This window comes from Ylistrum balloti, unplaced genomic scaffold (genome assembly GCF_031769215.1).
Source record: "Ylistrum balloti isolate Yb309-2 unplaced genomic scaffold, AGI_CSIRO_Ybal_v1 Utg369830, whole genome shotgun sequence".
In the NCBI taxonomy this organism is placed as follows: Eukaryota; Metazoa; Mollusca; class Bivalvia; order Pectinida; family Pectinidae; genus Ylistrum; species Ylistrum balloti.
In genome coordinates, this window is record NW_026781993.1 from 818,996 (window position 1) to 843,668 (window position 24,673).

Consider the following 24,673-nt stretch of genomic DNA (forward strand, 5'->3'; position numbering starts at 1 on the left):
AATGACTGTTAAAAGTTGGGTATTTTTGTATGTAAACGATTGTATCAGAGAAGTCTATTTGATATACTTCTGTTATTGTAGTTTTATATTCGTCTCTGGAACTGTAAATCAGGAACGGATCAGTGTTAACCAGTTCTTCACCGATATCCAGATTTAGTGGAATACAAGCGCTGTGCAAAGAGTAACAAGAAAATCAAGATACATATGGCTTACCATGATAAGCGTCGGAGCTACGCAGATCCATTTTCCATTTGCCAAAGTTTATGACGTCTGAATCAGATAAGCGCTTAAGCAGGTTCTGTGTTCCTTACAATTATCTGTTATTCGTACGACACATGATTCTACACTGAATTACGACTCGACGGGGCGGTACTATATCGCGATGTAGAAAATAAATGTATATTGTCTGAACCAGGTTGTTGTCAGGGATCAGGAGGAATGCCATCCTTGTACAGATTTATCTAAATAACTACGGAGTCTGCTACATTTTATGTCATTTTTATCCCTTATTCTGTATGCGGAAATCTCCGTCCGGAAACCTGGCGCAAGGTGAGAGCCGTTGTTTTGTGCTTTTAGAAGGTCCAATGCATTTAAGGGCCTCATAGACAAGGCAGGATTTTGTCACGTCTATCTACAGATCTTGGTAGAGGCGGCTTCCTCTTACTTATCTGTTTCTCACCACTTTGATGTGGACCCGGGTGATCTTTGGTTTATTGGTGCTTCTGGTCATGGTTCTGACCAACTCCCTACTCCCTATTATCATTTGATAATTTGATAACTAGATGAGTGGTCACATTTTATTTGTTCCTGGGAGTTGACTTTTATTATATATGCGCATCCTCTGTAAGGATCGTTTTCTGAAGTTCAATTGTATTGATGTCATTAGGTCAAATGTGTGATACGACTCCCTCCCCTTTTTTTCATTTGCCATAATTCCAGATTTTTCGTGTTACGAAATATCTGTTTTTGACAAAAAATTGAATTTACGACTGCTTGTTAACGTGTTCGGAAATCTGACTGTAAACCTATATCTTGTCTTCTGATGTAAATAAAAAATGAATGTGTTCTGCAAATAAAAATTAGAAAAGTCGTGGGAACCACAATATCTTTTCTGATTAAAGTCAGTCGTGCCTTCTCTGTCCCACAATGGAAGAATTGCTGACAGCCTCGACATTTATATTATCTTTAGGGGTTTACATATATACAGCATCAATCAATCGACCTTCAAATAAATGTAATAGATTTGTGTTTGTAAATTATAAATCTGTAGAAAACACATGATAAAGTTGGCATTTGAAAAAAAAAAAGTTCTTATTTCACGTCATCATTATTGCTCAAAATGGTTCAAAATGAAGGTAAATCACAATTTTTTTTCTGAATAAATCACTACAAATACGTGTCCCGCAATTTCTTTTAAATCATTTCTTTATTTCTCGTCATATCGTTGTAACTAAAATTTCTTTCGTAACGATGCTATTGAATGTACCGTTAGTTATTTGGTTAACACTCTATACATAGAGCTGCATATTTCAATCAGCTGACTTCATCCCCGAATTGGAAAAATATTTTAACAAGTTCTAACGTGGGAACAAGTAAGTTTATGTATGAGAATATCAAGTATTGATATTCCAGTGTTTCGTTGAATTCAAATTCAGTTCTGTCCGAACTTTTGTATTTTCTTGCATTAAGTATGGATTATTCGGCCAAGTTTGGTGGTTAAATCTTCCTACACTACTTATTGCAACTCCTGGGAATAAACATTTATCGTTTACCAGCTGACTTGATTTTATTATCATTGTGGACGGAGATCCTATCAAAGCAGGTCACAAACACCTTCCAAAGTCCTTAAATTTCACTTTTAAAATGCTCATACTGTCTTGTCTTTTAGCATTCACTGATTATACCAAATAAAATATAGGACATTATAGACTCTTCCACCTACAAAAAAGCCAGCAGCAACTACTTTCAACAGAACGCGATGATAAGCGTGATACTTTCGCTTTGCATTTTTTATATAGTAACTCTCCTGTTCCTCGGACTTTTGTTTTCTCTTCATGATGTGGTGTTACAATGTCGTGGTTTATTCTGCATCATCTGTTACATTCGTAATATCATTGTTTTCATTCAGGATGTCGACAGGTGATAGTTAAAACGCATGATCTGCTGTTTTCTCGTGCCATTTGAAGCCAGATATGTTCGGTAGCTGGCTTGGTAATTTCGTTGTTCTGACAATGGCGTCCCAGTTTTTCCTATTTTTATATTATGTTATTATCCCACTTTTTTCTAGTTCATGATTTGCCAGTTTTTCATCTATATCGAATTTTTAATAATCATCCGTTGAAATGTCGGTACTTTCTGGGTTTCTTTTATGACGAATGCATTTGAAATAAAAATTTGACCTGTTGGTTATTTTTTAGTTTACTTTCTTCACTTGTTTATCATCTATTTGTATAAGACGACAATTCTGGGATTTTTTTTCTCTATTTCATAGAATCCGAGATAAATGGTAAAGTAAAGACGTCTTCTAAACCCACTTCCACCTTCTGTAACAAGCTCTTATTTCCTTCCTCCTGTCGACTCTTCCAATATGACGAATCCTTTATCCTAGGCTTTGACATGTCGCAAGCACCAATATAACCGTTTGCGATGCCATGCTGAAGAAATCTTTGTCATCTGAGCAATTGCTTCAAAGCTAATTACTACAATTTTGAAAACGGACTGCCAAGCATCTCGTTGACATAGTGCAATTCACATGAACGGTTTTTATATTTGCTTCCTTTTAAGACAACTTAATAAAGGTTTGATTCAATAGTTTTCTAAATGGTGTTCATAACTGTTTCATATATCCCAATATAATGCTATATTTCTTAAAAAAAAAGTAAGATGTTTTACATCCATATGCATGTTTATTCAGAAGATATGCAGGACAATATTTTCTTTTACAAAAGTGCATACAAGAAATAAACCGTCATTTTTCTTCCGTATCGATTACATTCATGTATTGGTGTTTTATTGGGAATCCGTGGCTATGTATCAGAAACTGTGATACCATAGCCTCCAATTAATTCCCAATTTTTGAAACAATGCCTGTAGGACTATAGCCAAGCCTGACGTGTCTGATGGTGAAGTAGATTACTGGGAGCAATAATTCCTTTTCCCGAGTCGTCCTGTCAAAATCTTTCTAGATGTTTCAGTCCTTAATTCTAATATATGGTAAGGAAACACTGTCAGTAAACCCGTTTATATCGCTCGCTCGTTGTTATAACGCTGTTTTGTCTACGCTTACAAATACCAAGAGCCTGTAGACTCTTATTTGCCGTATAAAAGGAACACTAACTGCCATACGTTATACAAACGTTAATGTTTTCCTTTTAAGAGAAATCGGTGAGAAAATGATAAAGATTTTTTAAGTTTGTTTTAGATAGGCATTCTTTTTTTTAATTGTGTATCCATGACGCCAATTAAACCGGGTAGATGTCATGTTAGTTCACTCAATAATAAAAATTGGCCAAAATAGATGTAATATATATATATCTGGAGGGGCTCTTGTCACCGGTTTCAATAGATTTCATTATTTTTTGATAGCAGATGATTTCGGAGGAAAGTAAATAAAAACACGCTGACATCTTCATACCGATAAAATTTACGTTTATAATCAGAAGGTAGATACATACGAATACCTAATGAAGTCTCTTGCTTTTGATAAAAAAAGGACTAAGAAAGCTGCAATTCAAATCAAACATAATATCCATACTTAACTATAATCCATAAATTAAAAACATCAAGAAAATACCAACATGACAACATAATCATAATCCAAACTAAAATTCCATAAAACTAGGGCAAAATATAAACAAAAGAAAGATTTACACGCAGATTCCTGAAAATAAGTACAAGGACAATAAGATAAGGTATTTCGGAAGAGTAAGCGTATTCTGCTTCAACGACGACACTCGCCATGCGAACCTTGGTCAGTCCAAGTAAGTAAGAAATGGTCGACTTCCTCTGTGGATTTTAACGAATTATTGATAAAGCCACGATATTTTGATTAATGAATAGGTTTTCCCGTCCAACAGCTCTCCTATAATTGTTCACTTTAGATTGAATAATTTTAAGATTTAAATGTAAATTTTCTTTAGATTTTCTTTATTCGCCTTTTAGGCTTCTCACTTTAGACCCTTAGCCTCACTAACATCACTGACGAGTTCTAGAACGACGAATCAGCTGTATGATGTAGTTTATTTCCTTTGCTTGGCTCTACTCTATCTAACTCTAATTTTTTCTATCTTTTAAACAATCTGTTCAACTAAACGTGCTGTGTCGATCACTATACATACAAAGTCTTCTTCTTATTTTATTTTGACTTGTACCTGAGAACGGGATATTTTGATTTTATCACCAATCGCGTTTTCCAATATTGCGCAGTCTCGTACCTTTTGTCAAATATCGATGATATACATTTTAATATTTGATATCGATGTCAAGCTCATTTTCACATAATACAATAAATAATTTTTGATCTTATTGTAACTTGTTCGAATATGTTAAATCAGTTTCCGGTTGGTATACTTTGAAAATCTTTAATCATACAGAGACACGGTCGTTATGTTTAGCAAATGACTGTAATGCTTAGATGTCTCCTAGAATTCGACATTGTTTTTAAGACATTTAAACATCAAAATCTTAAAACGTTGGGGTATATATATTTTAGTTTACAATGATGATAACACATCTTCCGACATAAATGTAACTTTTGTTTTACATCAGCTAGAATTAAAACGTATTTGCTGATCACCGCAATCGCCTTCTAACTTGTCAATTTATGAAAGTCGAGTGGAAGCTATTAACATCACCAATATTTGACACCAGAAGTCTGTTCAAGCTTACAGTCCAACATACTTTCATAGCAGACATGCCCATGTAATTTCCTACAGTTATTCAAAGCCCATTGCGTCCAAACTTTTCAACTACAAACAAGCAGTAGAATGTAGATGACCTAAGAACTATTACTCCGTCAGCTTTTTCTTGTTCTACCTCTCTCGATGTCTATCTCTGTTTATAACTATGGTCCATCTTGGCACATAGGTACTGGTGCTTTAAGCATTATTCAAAATGTTAAGCTGCGAGAGCTGTTCATCAAGGGTCATAGTTATCATGATACCCCGTCCGTTCATTGGAATATGAATTTCAATATACTTATGGAATCCGTGGAAGACTATTCAAGAAAATGAGTGAAGCGAGGAAATGCTGAGTTAACCCATCTTCAACACCCTCTTCTAAAAACTTCTTTAAGAACATTTGACTTTTCAACTTGTTCTCTTGTTATAAGAGCTTTCTTTTACCAGAGAGGTAAACGGCGGTATGGTTGTGAACTTTATTGGAAATTATTTCGTGTAAAAAAATGTCGGAATCTAGATACATATATAATAAAAACGATCGAGTTTCTGGTTAACAACATTCAAGTCGATTTTGCTGGTGAGATCTTTCAACAGAATATTGGTATACTGTGCCTCTCTGTTATTTTTGATTTCATACAAGACTGAATTTATCGACGATTACAAATACCTTGCAATGTTCTTACTTTCGCCTTCTGATATATTGATGACGTCTTGTCTTTAAATAGCTAGAAATCTATGACCACGTCCATCGTATATACACACCACAATTGGAAACCAAGGACACGACAGACTTATAAACATGAGCCGCTGATCTCGATCTCTTTCTACAATAAAACCAACATGGTCAGCTTTCCATAAATCTGCATAATAAACGTGATGATTTCAATTTCCCTTTTGTGTATTTTCCATTTCTGGATTGCAACATGCCTGCGTCCCAAACCTATATAGGTTACATGTCGCTGTTGATTCGAGATTCAAGGGCCTGGTCCCATTATCACGTTTTCCGTTAAATAAGTCTTCAACTGACGGACAAACTCGTAACACAGGGTTTTAAAAGATGAAAGTCACGATAGGTTTATAGAAAATATACTGAAGTTGTACTGTCGTTATAGTAATATCAATGAGAAACAATCCATTTCTTTGTACGATATGAAGCTAGATGCTCCTTAGGTTTCCTGCTGGTTCAGTTGTTGTATACCATTTTCTCATTTGAGAACGTGACATTACTTATTTTGATTGATTTGCATGGCCGGTGTCGTCCATGAAGCAGATAACGCTTACTCTACCGGACTTGGTCTTGTTATCCTTTAAGGGTCTCCGTGTTATTTTTCCTTTTAATCATGTTTTGCCTCAGTTTTATTGAATTGAACGTGTATTATGATGATGTTGAGATGTTACTATTTTCTTGTTTTTCATTGCTTCAAACAAGCAGAAAGTCGGATAAAAAAATGAAGGATGTAATTCATTGGTGTCAGAGAGATCCAATAACATTTCACGAGTAATTAATGAAATGTTGTCAATTTAAACCCACTCAACAGGCCCCTTGGGCTTTTCTGTATTCTTTTATTCTTTGATTTATGTCATTTCCGTTTCATTGTATCACCTCCTTCGACATCGAGTGTACCGAAATTAAAAATAATCGATGCTTGAATTGAATTTAAAATGGCCTCATTTTATTGTTGGTTTTCCATTCACAGCTCCAATAATGGCGTCGTTTATTCCAATCTGGAATGTGTAATTGCATGTAAACACTCTCTTTGAAGCGTATACAGGTATTACGGGCGTAATCTGATTATCATTTCATGTCCTTTAAAACATATTACAAAATTGTACATTGTTATTATACCAATCATTAAAATATTTTTGTAGAATAAAATATCATTAAACGTAATTAGTAAAATTATGGCCACGTCTGAATATATCTTGAGGTAGTTAATCATCTAAAATAATACAAATTTCTTTTTAGATGATTTGAAAGGGTTGAAAGTGAGCATAGCCAATTCCTGCCCTTACACCCTAACACTTTACCCACTTCCTTGCAACCCACAAGACAAGCAATGAAATCTTAAGTAGTATTTCCAACCTCGAAGCCATTTTTTTTCAATAATGAAAATCAGACTAGAAAAACGACAGCTCTTTATTTTGGATGACGTAATTATATTTTTCATCTTTTTTCAGTTCCAGGCGAGCTTTGGTCAGAATGGTGGACGTATCAGGGTATATCAGGTAGGCACATTATATTGTTTAACATTACCTACGTGTGCTGAATACAGAGTTATTTTCATCCGATGATCATAATCAAATCAACTTTAGCATTGAAATAATTCTGTCTACATCACACAGCAGTGATAGATATTTTCCCACATTTTTATCACAGTGAAATCCTTGTAATGCTGATAATTATACATGATATCAATATAAATATCACATAGCATTTGGCAAAAACGATGACGTTTTCTGCTTGTGACAGACAGTAACGCTATAAAAACGATAACACGATACTATAAATAAAGAGTGCATCATCAATTTAAAGACAGGTGTGAGATTTGTTTGTCTGGATATATAAGACAGATTTATTTTCACCAAACTAAAAGAGGAATGAATATGTGTGCTATTGGTGAACAAACACAATTAATTTCGTTTTCTAGGCAAGGGATAAAAAAGTAAGAAGTGCATCTGTAATTTCAAAATAATTATTATTGATTGCAGATCAAGTTAAACGTGATCTCTTATCTAGTAGTTTTGTCGAAATAAATTATTTAAAATTTACAAGTAAAGCTTAACTCGTTTGTGAACCAAGTGTGATGACAGACAACACATGGAAAGAAGGATTTCGGTTTTTTTCTCTCTTAGTAGTGTTTATTGTCTAAGCTTGTTTTTTAGAAGAGTGGTCGGTTGACGCAGTGATAAAACTCTCGCCTTTCAGTTCCCAGAATGGACGTGAAATATATGGATCACCTGCCCGACCGCGTGGGTTTTCCCCGGGTACTCCAGTTTCCTCCCACAAAAAGACCCTTTCCGTGACGTATAGATGTATATCTTATATCTCTTCCACACATCAACCAAATTATTGAAAACTATGGTTCTCAACGATTTAACCATTCTTGAAAATTTTGAAAAATAACTCCAAAAACAAGAAATACCAACATGTAAACACAATCCTAATCAAATTCAATAAAACAGTGGCAAAACATAAAAAATAAAAAAAAATTGGATCGAAAAAACCCGAAAAGGCATAAGAATAAAAACATGTTATCAGGGAGAGCAAGCGTTATCTGCTTCACCGACGGCACACGCAATATAAATCTTGGTCAATCCAAGTACGTAATGTCATGTTCTCAAATGAGAGCAAAGTATACAACAAAATATCCAAAAAGCAAACTAACGAGCATAAAACACAAGTCAAGCTTTATATCGAAAACATCGAAACAAGGGCTTCAAACAATGAATCTACAGAATTCTGTCCCATTTGATTCCACGTAAAAGTCAATCAACCTTTGTAGAACTGCTGTTTTAAATTCGTTATGTCAATTTCACGGAACCATGGAAAAAACTTCGAGATAACCGAGTATTCGAGTTGAGTTTGAATGTTTTGTTTAAAGTTTACTTCGAATTATACGAGTTCGACTGTATGTATGTATATTTCTTAAACACTGTCATCAACAATTGGTAGATTAAGCTTTATACTTTTTGCAGTATTCTTCAGTTCTTTTCTATGGACTGTCATTGACAATTAATTTCTTGTTTTCGAGTGTTCTGTACCTCCTTAATTTGTCGACTCCTACAGACACTGTATGATGTTTCCCTAGTTTGTAATGTGATTATCATACGTGACCTAGTGTTGCCCTTTGTCAGTATTTATCGCAAGGCCACCAAAATAGCAGATATATTGACCATGCCATGGCCAAACCCCGTCATCAGTATTTACGTTCTTGTGTGTCACTATAAATTGACCGATGGTCAACAGGTCGCGCAATTATTACTAGTCAAGTCTAAGAAAAGATGGCCCGATCCAAATAGAGAGACTTATTTGATTCTGAAAAAAAGAAAAATGTGTGACTCAGCATGCGTAACACGTATTTATGAACTGGCAGAGATTCGTTAGTCTGGATATAGAATCTTTCGAACTAACTAGACTTATGTTTGTCCTCCATCAAGACACGGTCGTAAACAAACTTTTATTTCAAATATCCGGAAATGTTTTAAAGGAAACAGGAAGTGAATGAAGGAAACCTGTTTCCAGTGACAAGACAATGCTTTTGCATTTTACAGATGGTGATAAAGATTATTTTTACTTGATGTGGATTTTTTTATTGTTGTACTCCTGAGATTTCACCTGATTTTTTTTGTTTAGTCGGTCATGCAAGATTCAAGTACCAGTACAGTTACCTATCGTTTGGTCAAGATGGGATGAAAATCTCATTTTGTTTATATTTGCTAACAAAAATCTCGTAATAAATTGAGAAGCTACATATAAGGGGCTGTCTAGGCCGACTAGTTAACATGTTTGATCTCTAGTCCTCCCACTCTGGGTATCGGGTTCGAGGCCTACGGAGAGCAATGGTCATGCACTAGCTGCTGGTCGATGCTTTTTATACGGGAACTCTGACTTTCCTCCTCCACCCAAACCTGACACGTCCTTAAATTACATAGGCTGTTGATATGACAAGAAGAAAGAATAAACCAATAAAAGATATTACTGCTTATCCAAAAATACACTGAGTGTTTGAAATGGAATTTAAAACATAAAAGAAATCAAATCCATTTATTTTTTCTTTGCTTTCCCATAAAAATAAAAAAAACCGACATGTCAACAGAATCTGAATTTAAACTCGATTTCGATAAAGCTATGGCAAACTATAAATTGAAGACAGAAAATTGGTGGAGACCTTTGAATAAGAGTAAGGAACATAAGGTCAGGTTTTTCGAAAGGATGAACGTCTTCTTCTCCGTCGATGTAAACCTTGTTGAATTTAAATATATAATGTCAGGTGTACGAATAAAAGTGTAAACAAGCAGACATACTCAGACACTTTTCGACCTTTTGTACGAATATTCTGATATTCATAGCCAGTCCTTGTATATAAAATTAACTGTGATATATAAACACCAGTTTGGGGAAGCAGGTATGTTGTTATCCAGTAATAGAATATTGAGGTTTCTTTTCATTCTTATGAAATTAAACCGAACGGATGTTGTAACTTTAAATAAACTGAAATATGAAATACGCGAGGCGGTAAGACAAAGTTTTTTTTCATATCATATCTCCGAAATATTGTTGTAAACAACAGCCTTCAAGGTAAAAACTTTAAATTGTTTAAATAATTCAAAATTGTACATAGTATTGTTTACATATCCAGACATTCACGACGCGCTTATAATATACCCCTGGTCCATGAAATACATTCTGTGAAGTAACCTTGGTATTGCATCGTCACATATGTCTTGATAATTCAATTTTAGGAAATCTATACTTACTAAGGTTAAGGAGAAATGGTTGAGAACGTTTGCCATGAAATACATCTAACTGTAGATAAAACTTGTCTCTGTGTTTTGACGTATATTTATCATAGATATAGAAGTATCCCCAGTGGGAAACAGCTGTTGGTATATACATGTTTCTCCGAGTTCAGTTGCTATAAACACAGGGAGACACTTATTCATCTTTCACGTGTCACGAAATCCTACTCCGATATAAAACAATGGCATTTTGTTGCAAATTTCAGTTCGATATCTTTATTACATAAAACACGATGTTTTTACCTAAGAACATACGATAATCTTTCAACAGACAACGCTGTGAATAGTTAGTCATAGACGTTTCAGATGTCACTCATGATTTTGTCGAAAAGTATGAAAATTATCTTTTCGAACGAACATTGATCAGTATGTGCACAGGGAGACCTTCATTAGAACCCATGATTTTACCATCTCCTGACATCTGCCACTTCTTGTTGATGAGCTATGTTCGCAAGAAGAAAAAAATTCTGAAAGAGTTTTAAGTTTCATTATATGTCCAGACTAGGTCCCATAACAATGCATCATGATTGACAATAGGTTCTGTGATGTATGAACTACAATGTATATTTTAGAACTATTATTGCACAATGTATATCAGAATTCCAGACGTCAACAAGAAAGAAAAAAAGAGGTGATAAATGTTACCTTGTTACAGATGTCAGATGAGATCTTGAGTCAGCATATGACTGGAAACAGTGGTAGAACGTTCTAGTAAACATCATTCATAACAGTCAGGTTTCTTTAACATGCAGGTATGAATGCAAGTATATATCTGGCCACTTTATCATTTACTGATGATGACATTTCTGATAACGTCAGTCAACATCAAAGGAAAGACACACATGTGTATAGAGCATCTCAAAAACCAATCCAGGATTAGTTATACTCTAGCCAAATAAGGAATTAAACTGCGTCCGCTGCTTCACCCATCAGTGATCCCGGGGACTAGAAGCGCTGACACCTAGGATAATTACAATTGGGCGAATTGAATGTTAAATGTGATAATAGGATGTGCTCTAATACTAAAATTCAATAAATTTTATACTTCTTTAATGATTAAAGACGGTTTTGTATATTTGTGGTCTATTTTGAATAATTTCTATAATAACAATAAAAAAATCGACATGGGTACGGAACAATAATCCAAATTCATATTCAATAAAACTTGGGCAAAATATTAACATTAAGATTAACTCGGAGACTGAAAAAGCTCAAGCAGAATAAGACCCGATGTGTGGGAAGGGTAGGTGTCTTCTACTTCATCGACGACACCTGTCATTTAAATCTTGGTCAATCCAAATCATTAGTGTAATGTTTCCAAATGAAATGAGATCGAGGTTAACAACAATAGAACCACGAAGCAAACCAATGAGCATCAAGCACATCCAGTCTCAAATCGCAAAAAGAAATATTTCTCAGTGAAATAATTATGACGACCGTAACACGTCTCTGTATTCTTCATCAACCTGTCGTTACTTCCCTTTTTTCTGACTTACAATTGTTATTATTTGTCCTCAGCGCAGCTTTAGTGAAATCTTGAACTCAGTATTTTAGCAGACGCCTTGTTGTACCTAATTATTTTTTCATATGACATTTCTCTGATGTGGCCCCATTTACTGGTAAATAAAACAGTGTCTTGTTTCGTTTTGGATCGCATGGAGAAGGTGAAGTAACCACATGAAATATCACATGTTTTATTTCAAAAAGGTTATTTGTCCTTCGCCTTAGGCCCTATTTATCAATAAACTGACATTGGAGAAATCACTTGCTGTCACTGATGAATCCTAGAAGGACGAAAACAGCTGTGTGATAAATTGAATTCATTATTTGACTCTGTTGTATCTAATTCTATATTTGTATTTAAAGATGTTATCCATATATAAGTCTTTTGTACATTTTAAGCATATCTCTGAATCTGAGCTGAAGTTTGTTTAACGAGGAAAGCTGCAGTAAAATGATGACATAATGACATCAAAACCATAACTTAGATCAAAAACGCAATTCCACACGAGTTGAAATACGAAAAATATAGTAATTTAATTATCGGATGTTCTCCAAGTGAATATGTTGCTTTAATTCATATATTAGAGTGAAAGGAATCTTCGTCACTCTTCAACATTCACATATACGTGTTGTACAAGTGATGATTTGTAGGTGTTTTATTGTGCATAAACGTGCACCTTGTGCCCAAATACAACCATCAGATGGTTCTATTTATCATACTATGTTATACACTAATTTGGATTTCAAGTCAAGTAAAATAGCATAACAGTAACATGTACGTATTTCTTATTAAAACTTTTAACTTCAAGGAAACTGAAATAATTTTGTTGTGGATACAATGTATATTCAAGACGTTTAAATTAACATACTGTAAATAGATTGATTTTCGTGGGCGATTTATTTTCGTTGAATACGTTGGTATTGTATATCCACGAATTTATATGCTCGCGGAATGATGAACAGATAAAATATGTTGACATGGATTGTAATTGTATTGGATTTTGTGAGAACAATTTATCAACGAAATGAGGTGCAAACACAAAAATGTATATTTTGGGAAAATTACGAAATCTGAGCCCCAGGGGAATATACGATTTTATAGTACGGGTGTTTGAATGGCAAAGCCAATGGTTATGTTTGTATCTTTGAATACAACTAATAGAAATTCAGCATTAAGGAAGATTTATCATTCATAAATATTTGCTGTATTGTAATTAAAACGATTTATACTGATCTGTTTACCGACGAGGGAATACCGATGACAATATCTTCCTGTTTGTTTTTTCCAATTAAATCTTTTACCATTAATTGTCTTATTGTGACCAGCTCAATGTCACTCCTCGTCATTACAAAATTATCTAAAATATCATATTCATTCCGGAATTCATCTTAAGACAACACATGTACTGTTACCATTGGGATCAACAAAATCCGTCTCTGCTTAATAGGTGACCGAGTACTTAGATTACCTCCCTTGGGACCAGCTTAGGTGGAATGTCTCCTAGCAGCCATACATTAAGTTTGTTGTCACAATAATTTACCTTTGGATGACAAATTGATGAGTTTTAGTCTGGATTTAATCTGTTCAGAAGAATAAGAGGAGGTTTTAATGGCCATATTTAAGCTCTAAATAATCCTGTCTTTTATTTGCATTGCACCGCTTTATAGTGCATCGGTAACATCAAAACAATGCGCAATACCGTTTTTTAATTGATATTTTGAATAATTCGTATTGACGTTTCCAAACAAAGGTTTGTGACTTTCAGTACATTGTGAAAGGGGAAATAAATAAGTTAGGTCAAGCGCATTTCCTAAACACAAAGATCGGCTAGAACGGTTTTCAATCTGGAAATAACATTCAGTTTAAAATGAGCTTTGGCAAAACAATGTTGTTTGTAACGTCGTTATTAACTATATAGAAAAGATTATGTATAAATGTATGAAAATACTATATTTGTCGTATAAATGTAGGTGAAGTTAAACATGAATGGAATGTTTTTATGTAATGAAGATATAACATAACAATCTGAATTGTACCCTTTTCATAACCCCCCTCCCCCCTAAAAACCAGTCAAAAACAAAACAACAAAAACGAAAAATTATTAGAGAAAAACTGAGATTCACACGGAATCCATTGTAAAAAATACTATGTGGTTAACAAGAGATATCACGTAAGGGTAGGCGTCTTCATCTTTGTCAACTGCACTTGTCCTTTAGATGTTGACAAAAGTGATATCCCTCCCAAAATGAAAAAAATACAGAACTCACCAGGCATACTATCGAGCATCAGCTGCACCCTACTTCATACAGATATTAAATTGACTGACAAAAATATTTATAATGGAATGTACATAAAGATATTTGGGAACCACCTCAGAGTATGCTCTTTTTTCCGAATAGTATGTATCAGTACTGGACTGTTTGATCTTCTAGTGACCTTTACGGTTCGTTGAAACAGGGATGTGATCGAAAAGATGAGTTATATTTGCGTGCAAACGTGTATGAATGCATGCTAAGGGCTTTCAGACAGCTTTGATTGCATACGGCAGAGACAGTTAAGCGTGTCTGATCAAGGAATGGTTTCGGAATAGAAAGGCACACCATTTTTAGAACAACATACCATTCGTACTTCAATCACAATAACTCTACGTGTTACATCTGTCATGTTATGGCTGTGTGGTTTTAACCGGCTGTTGCGCCCAAACGATTGACATATATGCTTTCACATACCATAATGCGCCAAATACCGATCATTGTTTCCATATAAAAAAAATCTGGAAATGAAGTATCAAGCAGGAAGAGCCACTCTGTCTAGTTGATTTTAGTGCAGATATACAGTATTAGAACAGGTTAGTAATCTCTATTTACCATACAGTGCTTTAAATGTTCTGTGAATTTTGTGACATACATAGGTAACAGTGTCACAATGTTAAGATAAAGTTACAAATGGCTTGTAAATCTGGTGGCATTCATGGGTGACAGTGTCACAATGTTAAGACAAAGTTACAAATGACTTGTAAATCTGGTGGCATTCATGGGTGACAGTGTCACAATGTTAAGACAAAGTTACAAATGACTTGTAAATCTGGTGACATTCATGGGTAACAGTGTCACAATGTTAAGATAAAGTTACAAATGGCTTGTAAATCTGGTGGCATTCATGGGTGACAGTGTCACAATGTTAAGACAAAGTTACAAATGACTTGTAAATCTGGTGGCATTCATGGGTAACAGTGTCACAATGTTAAGACAATGTTACAAATGACTTGTAAATCTGGTGGCATTCATGGGTAATAGTGTCACAATATTAAGAGAAAGTTACAAATGACTTGTAAATCTGGTGACATTCATGGGTAATAGTGTCACAATGTTAAGATAAAGTTACAAATGACTTGTAAATCTGGTGACATACATGGGTAACAGTGTCACAATATTAAGAGAAAGTTACAAATGACTTGTAAATCTGGTGACATTCATGGGTAATAGTGTCACAATGTTAAGATAAAGTTACAAATGACTTGTAAATCTGGTGACATACATGGGTAACAGTGTCACAATATTAAGAGAAAGTTACAAATGACTTGTAAATCTGGTGACATTCATGGGTAATAGTGTCACAATGTTAAGATAAAGTTACAAATGACTTGTAAATCTGGTGACATTCATGGGTAATAGTGTCACAATATTAAGAGAAAGTTACAAATGACTTGTAAATCTGGTGACATTCATGGGTAACAGTCACAATGTTAAGAGAAAGTTACAAATGGCTTTTAAATCTGGTGACATTCATGGGTATCAGTGTCACAATATTAAGAGAAAGTTACAAATGGCTTTTAAATCTGGTGACAATCATGGGTAACAGTGTCACAATGTTAAGAGAAAGTTACAAATGGCTTTTAAATCTGGTGACAATCATGGGTAACAGTGTCACAATGTGAAGAGAAAATTACCTGGTCGTAAACATGGGTCACAGTGTCTGATTGTTTAGAGAAAACTAAAAATGACTTTTAAACCAGGTCGAAAACATGGGGAACAGTGTCTGAATGTAACAAATGAATTATTTTATTGCAGCATACTTTTGAATAAAGCGTTACACATTTGACTCGTGTGGTGTTCAAGTGTTACATATATCACGGAATGTTCAAACATGCAAACTGTTGTTGTAAGTTTCATTTTGCTCTGTGGATATAAATCAAGAAAATATAGACTTCCTTACCAATGTTTATTGTTGTTAAGTTTTCAATACCGCACGCTCAAAGAATGCAATCAAAGCAAGTAAAAAGTATGGGGGTAGGGAACAAGCGCACAAACACCAGAGAAAAACAATCTTAGAAAAAATTAGAATGAAAAAAACTTCAATTAAGCTACACTTACAGTATTTGAAAAAGAAAAAACTGCAAACGGTACCAATACTTGTACCATAACGAGTTGACACAAGGTCACATTTACACCGCAAATCTGATAAACAACGTATGATTGATGACTATTTCACAGAGTGACCAATGGTCAATTTCCACGTGTCAAAGCAATGATAAATCACCATAACAACGATAGAAGTATTCGGCGTGTCACGATAACCATTATTGTTAATTAGATATTTTTTTATGTGTAGCAAGTATAAAGACGTCTGTCGGAGCCTATATCAAAATGACTGGTATGCGTCATTTCGTTACTACGTCCATCATATGACTGATCACTGTTATATATATATATACACACACTACTACTCTTGCGGGACTGATGCTAGAACATGGGATTGCTGCAGTCATTATGATGCCTTAGCTTGCTGGTGAAGGAAGGTACTAATGGTTTAGTACATGTAACGGCAAATTTAATTCTATTTGACAAGAAAAGAATTAGATTAAAATAGGCATTATTGTATTTGAAATTCGTTTGTCTCTAAACATATTTCCTTGTTTTGTACCCTTCCATTAGAATTTGCTCATACGGGGAGATTATTGCACGTTTGGCTTGATGTCATTACACACCGACAACGCTGGTGTTAGTTTTTGCCTAGACAATCAAATGTGAAAACCTGCGATAACATTTATTTTAGGATTAGGAAAATGACAACTCATTACAAAAAATGTCAAAAGGAAGGTGGGGTAAGATTTTAACATGTGAAGGGATTGTTGTAACGATCAAAGTTCTCGGATAAGGAAAAAAGAAAGTTTTGTGGAGTTTAGTGGAATGATTTCGAAGTTTTAGCCCGTAAAGGAAAGTTAACAAAATTTTGTGTTTTTTGGCTGTGTTTCCATGGTAACAAAAAAACTATAAAAAATTAAATGTCGACAGTAGACAATTATGAAGTGATATCTCGGAAAAGTCATCTGACAGACTGACGGAAGGAACCGAAATTAACGTCCCCCTAAAACCCGTTTCGCGGGGAATAATTAGAGAATAGCCTACGTTAATGTAATAAAGATGTTACAACAATGACAGTCTGGTTACTCAATTGGTAATATCGTCTTCTCAAAAAAAAAGTATGCAAACATTGAGTGAGACATCTCCATAGCAAAGGGTGAGAGGACAGGAAGCTTAACACAAATGTTTGCTATAATAACCCTTCGAGTTTGCTATGATGATAAATCTAAGGGGTTTTCTGAAAGTTAAGGCACATGAAGTCTTTCATATAATCTTATGTCCAGCTGTTGAAAGGAGCAATTAATGGTTTTGTGCCGTTGCTACGACCCGAGTTCTCAATTTGATGACGTAATACAATCAAACTGACCATAAGTCAATAATGTAAAAGGCACTTGCACTTCCGAAACATCTGGTCTTTATTCTCTAAATATTATCGGTTAATACCTTCCTTTGTCCTTACTCCCGTTTCTCAGATTTTTTGTAAATACTTTATACAAAAAGAAGAAGGGAAGAAAGATAAGAAAACGTAGCTTCATAATGCACATTTAAATTTTGACTTACAACATAAAAAAGAAGCAGTGAAAATCACAACAAAGAAAATAATGACATGGCAACAGAATTTTCATTGAAACACAAATTCGATGAAACAGGTTTAAAATATCAACAAGATAGATTCTCATGGTTTAACCCTCTGATAAAATGCGAGGAAGATCAACTTGGTGCGGAAATAGTTTGTTGGATCTCACCTTCAAGCTCGACTAAGATATCAACCAAAATTTCGATTGTTTCCTCGATTTTGTACCCCTATATTTCTTCTTTCGTAGTGTACATTGTGGGAAATGAAATGTTCTTAGAGAAGGAATGGTGTTTAGGGGTTCAAGATTCGTTTAAAGTTCTTTGGAGTTTACTCTTAAATCTACCTACGTTGATTCCACTTCTGGAGTAAACAGTATCAAAGTACTAAGAATGGCAGTGAAAATTTTCGATGAAAGTTTGGAATCCTAGTATAAACAAATATTTAGCAATCTGAATACCTGTAAAATACACAATAATGTGTCTTAGTAACAACAATATAACCAAGCCAAGAAAAGAAGATTGTATATCTAGAGTTAGATACGTTAGAGCTACATCATACAGCTGTTTCGTCCTTCTAGGGCTCGTCAGTGATGCTACACCATAGAGCTGTTTCGTCCTTCTAGGACTCATCAGTAATGCTACATCAAATAGCTCTTTCGTCCTTCTAGAGCTCGTCAGTAATGCTACATCAAACAGCTGTTTCGTCCTTCTAGAGCTCGTCAGTAATGCTACATCAAACAGCTGTTTCGTCCTTCTAGAGCTCGTCAGTAATGTTATTGAAGCCTACGAGGCGACGGAAGAAAATCTATAATAATCGAATGATTTTCAAAATCGGGATGTGGATTTATGATTTTCATACACACCTGATAATTTCAAAAAAGGTAAAGAATTTAAAAATCGGGTTTGGTTATTACCTGGACTCTATGCATCAGATTTCGATACAAGTTAAGCCTTGATTTAGATCCTGAATACCATAGCCTTGTTGCTATAGAAATATTATGACTCATTCAATTAATATGGTATTTTGAAAACAGTTGTGTTTGATGTCATTTATTCATGTAGTTTTGACACCATGGTATTGAGTGCAGTTTTAACACTTTCAGATCACCGTATGTAAGGTATGATATGAGGGTGAACAGAAAACAGTCTTAATATTTTAGTAGGTAATTATATCGTGTTTTATTTGCCGACAACAAATATCAATAATTGATAATTTCAGGAGTCTTCCTGTCAGGAAGAACGGAGACGATACTATTGACGTTTGGTTTTGGACGTGATAAAATCAATGTAAAATGTATTTGTAATCTGTCTTCTTTAGGTATCAGTATGATACAATGTCTCGCTTTCATAGAATCATAACACCTGGTTTTCTTTTTTGACATGCTTGATATTAATCGACCTAATTCATTTTTTACATTCAGCTTTTGATGAACAATATTTGTTATTCTGGACAATATGGCATAATGCATGCATCGTTTTCAGGTTGCATCAAATAAACAGAAACACGTTGTATCACGTTGACAATGTAATGAATAGAATGAGCGTTTATTGTAAACCCAGGTAAACAGTAGCATTAGACATGCTCAAGTTCATGGATGGTGTTAGGAGCTCCCTTATAACACTCATTCAGAAATGTCCGTTGGTGAACCTTTGTTCAGTAACACCTGGCACCAGCTGCTCAAATCATGGTTATAGTACATTTAGATTGTTGCCAGTGAAAACAACAAATAAATCAAAGCAATGTTGAAACGTAAACATGTTGAATTGACGAGCCGCAGTAAGGTTTTTGCTATGATGGTTTAGATTATGTTTCCAGTTTAGTCAAAGTCACTGGCCGCTAGTTTACATAAACCAAGATTTGACAACTGTGATCTGAATGCTGAAAAATCCACAGCTATACTAGTTCAACAACACAATAAAATTTCATCCTACAGTAATCAACACTCGTGACTGACAGGTGCGCGTTCAGATTTATCGTATGGAGAAAGATTTGCGGTTTATCATCTCTGTCCTTTTCCTTTTTTAGGAAAAAATCATTCGTGATGTCTTGTGAATAAATGGGAAAGCAACATGGGGCCTTCCATCATCTATGTGGAAACCGTAGACAGAGGTTTCTTGTACATTAAATGGCCCCAAAAAATCTGTAAACCACGATGGGTTTAGCGTTTGCAAAATACACAGTACGCATATATATTTAACAAAGAAAGGAGACCAAAATATCCGCTCGGTGTTATTCTAAACACAAGGATATCTGTAGGTAATTACTGCGCTATATCTATATATAGACCTAAGAACTTATTTCCAAGATCAAAAGTCATTGTCCCTCGATAGATGACTGCGATTTTATATTTTTGGTTTTCTAAGATCATTTCCAACAGTTTTTAGCAGTTAACTATGTTATACTAAACTCCATTTAACATTTAAGAGACATATTGTTACTAGTTTGTACCTTTGTTAAACAACAAAAGATAATTGATGAATTTTCTCGTAAATCTATTATCAAAATAAATGAATAAATAGCGCATGGTTGAATTAGCAATTAAAACACCGAATCTTCTCTTTCCTATTTTAATATTTGTGAAGATCGATTGATTTTTTTTCTAAATATTTCCTCCGGATTTCCTACCTATTTAGCACCAGACTGATGAGTCAAAAAAGGACGAAATAGGGAGTGTGAAGCAATTTTGTTTGTTATTACGCACATGATGTGGATGTTTGATGCTATCCACATGTGTCTGCGTTTTGTATAATCTGAAGAACGAATGATTATCCGGGATTAAGGTATTTGGTTTTTTAGATATTTACTGTAGAGTCATTCATTTTCGTGAGAAATTTATTTTCCTTGATTTCTAGGGTACTCCCATTCCATGAATGTCCACGAACTGAGTAAAAATAATTTAAGTAGATAAAGCTTTGTTTATCCAAGAAATCAGATGTCTACGAAACAGCGTTAAAAATCCCACAAAAATTAAGCCCCACGGAAATACATGATTTTGCCAGAATTCCCTAGGTTTTGATTGACGACTAAATCGTCGTCAAAAAATCAAGAGATTTATAGTTTAATTGTTTAAAGATACTGTCCTCAACAATAAATCATGTCACTTTTTTATGTGATATTTCTTCTTGATTTGCAAATGATAAGTAATGTGGTACTTCCTCTAGACACATAAAGAAATGTCAAACTAGATGTCACGCCCCCTGGCGATCGTATTTATTCGGTTTTCTTTCTGCTTAATTATTTATAGATTGTCTCGATATTCCCAATAGAGATCCTGGGGTGTACTCGGATTTAAGAGATAAATCTTGTGTGTTCCGAATGGCTGATTGTTATTGCGTAACAATCTTGTCGGTTTGGAAGACGGAAAAGAGACCGGAGGTTTTAATTTTCTGATAAAGAAGTGCGGACCAAACCAAAGGGTTTAATTCTAAATAAATGTTAGGGGTGGTAATGGTGAAGTCCAGTGTGATTGCAACTGGGCAGCCTGTTAAGGTTTGATTCAATTTGGTGCTGCCCTTGTGGGTTTGTAGTGTTCCTGCAGACAGCAATTTCGACTGATTCAGAGACAAGCTTGACAAATGAAGGATCTCTACAACAGTCGGCTTACAGGAAGTAATGGCAGTGTTTGGGGACAAACGCACTGATGATTGATGAAGATTTTAGTCATTGGCCGAGGAAACTAGTGATTATATACGGGACTTTTCGTCATTTGTCAAACATTTCAATAAATAAATACGGGTAATCACACTAGCCTTCCACGCCGTCACAAGGCCTTGTGTTAAACATACCAAAGACTTTTCTTCTTCGAAATGAAAAAAAGATCCAATCTTTTCTATACAACTGTCGTCTGCAAACGTGCATGTCCAAATTAGGTATAGGTTAGAATAAAATCTCGATAACGTGACACGACGGCTTCGAATTCCGCCTAGTTCAACTATATTACAAAGACGATTTACAACTTCATGGAAACCATTCCCGAGGTTAGCTAAGACCCCAAACGAATTGAAATCTGATTGGCGAGTAAAATTTTGGCTTCATCTGCTGCCGTGTCGGGCAAGGTTAATGGTTAACAAGAGAAATCCGTCCATATAATTAATCAAATTAGGAAAATGCTGAAATTACAGTTAGATAGGCTACGGTTTCATGTGGTATAGATGTTCAACAATTGTCTTATCTAATGTCTCGCAGGATCTAATAGGTAACTCGTCCACATTTCTAGACGCTACACTTAGTATCAGTTTTACAAAATATGTACTCTATCAATTATCAACGTTTTCTGATAGGATTAACTGGAACAAAGTGACGTAATGAAGAAATGTGTCTAACGTTATGATATACGCTTTAATTATAGCGGCCTTTCAAATAACACAATAGATTATCGTTAATTTCAGTTACGTCAGTCACGTGATTTTGCAGGAATGTCCTACCTATGATCAATAATCATAGGTGAGGGAGTATTACTTAAAGAAAGGGAAGGGGGATATTTGGTAGTGTTACGGCGCACAGTGCAGTTCACCTCCTCAGAATTTTACGCAGTGGTCCGATTCCTTAAAATCGACGTGAAATGCTTCAAAAATGCGAGAAAATACTCCTTTAAGAATTACCATCATTTAATAAGTTTGATTATTCTGGCGTAAAACTAACAACGAATTCATCTTCGGATATGGGTAATACAATTATTTTATTGTTTAGTGTTTGAGAAATAGGATGTAAAATTCGTGTACATTTAGTACGTGTCAATTGATCATCGTGGAAATTTTTAAAATCAGAACCGGTAAGGATAATTTCATATGTAGACTTTAAAATCACTTACATGATATAATTTACCTTGATCTTCATCTTGCCTATCAGTTTTGACATACCTTAAATTTACGCGTAAATGTAATGTTTTGTTTAGACTCGTTGTTTGGGCGCGTCGAGATCTAGCTTTGCATACAATGTACAGTGTACCCACAAACGTAATATCTTACTTTCGTCAGTTTTTTTGGGTTGATTTCATTCCCTATAATTCCTGGATTATTCCTGGATGATTCCATGCCCTTTTTACCAAGCAGATGTTTTTTACACTCATATCTCCATTTCAGAAATAAAATCAAATTATATTACATTGGAAATTTGGGATATACTTGACGCGTTTTATTGTTCGAATTGGGACCTTGGTTTAGGATAAATACATATAAGGGCAATTGTTTTAGACTCAACGTCCTTTTCGTTAAACAAGTATGAATTAAACAACCCAAAATGAGGTTTTACAGAAAAAATCAACCAGAATTATTTGATTGCTGTTGTCACCATAAAACGCCAGCGTTAAAGTTCATTTCAGGGTCAATATTTCTCTTGATTTGAAGGAAATGAAGTTTTAATTCAATCTTTTCTGCAACCATCATTTCATATCGGCTCTCTTGTATCATAAATGTCGCGCCACATCAAGTCAGAATGCGATTAGTTGTTAAAAATACCCCCTACTCCGAACAAGACTCTCTAAAATTAACTCTTTTTATCGCCACTTATATTTAACCTGAATCAACATGGATGGCATTTCTGTCAATTCACATGTAACGGGAGAGTTACGAACTGTCCCTATTTTGGCAAATCGATATACAACTTCCCTGCTCAGTGTATTCAAAATCTGACGACCAACAAGCGTGCACCTGACTTAACTTTTTCCTCCATCTGTCATTTGGTCTCAAAAACGCTTGATAGACATTATAGAATCCGAACGGACTAGAAGTTCGTGTGATAATATAAATATATTCACTTTATATACCTAGATCTGAACATTAATTATAGTATATTAAAGTTCTAACGACGAAATGACTAAGATTAATTTAAAGGTTTTCTGCCAAAATCCATGTTGAATTCCTGCTGGGTGTGTCAGTCACATGATCTCGATGAACGCTCAACATGCAATTTGCAAATCTGTTTAAAAAAGTATTGATCAAGTTTTTTTTAAGAAAAATGTACCTTATAATGGTAATATTCCTGACAGTTCAGACATTCATGTAAATTTCGTATGATTATCTCGGCAGTATACAATTTTCTGACATTGCTAAGTCTATGAAATAAGACCTATACCGAAAAAAACAGAAAAAGTCGTATATACTTACCAAATGTTATATATGATAAAGACATGGAATATAGAGAAACATGTTTTAGGTGCCTTGCATACTTAAACTTTTCTTTAAGGAGTTTGCAGACAGAAAAAAACAGCAACAGCCTCTTAAACATAGTCTGTTCTTTCTCGAATACAATATTCTGAATGTATAGAATTTTCCATACTTAAAGACTGTAGACACACATAAACAAAGGTACATGTAATATTATGGTTATGTACACATGTACAATGTCCATAGCGAAACTTACACAGCACAGATATTGTCACGAAGAACATGGGGAGCCTGGGCAGGTGATATGAACGTTATCTCAAAGTCTCTAAATACAAGAGAGAAAAAAACTCAATGAATTCAGTTTTTATAAGTCCCCAACCGATGCCTACAGATAATGAAACGATCAAAATTTGGCATATGGCTTTATAGTATCAATTAAAATATGAATTTACTTGTTCAATTCCTTATGGCATTAATTAACAGAGTTATGGACCTTTGGATGTATAATATAATAAAGAGAAAATCGGTTTAAGTAGTTGAAATATCAACAGGGAATAAGTTAAATATCAAATCTATATTTCATTTTCTTATCGTATTTTCGAGAGATTTTTTTATATAGGTTTTACTTTTTCCTTATGTATTTATAGACATATTTCTATATGTGTAGCGTGTAGAAAAGAATTCCATGTACGGATTTACTTGTTATT

General features: G+C 34.6%; 1 protein-coding gene across 1 annotated transcript in view; it reads left to right on the plus strand.

Moving 5' to 3' along the window:
- Positions 1-1,339: 1,339 nt before the first annotated feature.
- Positions 1,340-24,673, plus strand: part of LOC132545192 (carbonic anhydrase-related protein 10-like) — a 70,425-nt gene continuing 47,091 nt past the window's right edge. Inside the window, exons 1-2 of the mRNA XM_060208868.1 lie at positions 1,340-1,355; positions 7,077-7,124. Coding sequence (XP_060064851.1) covers positions 1,340-1,355; positions 7,077-7,124 — 64 coding nt within the window. The remainder of the gene's footprint in view (positions 1,356-7,076; positions 7,125-24,673) is intronic.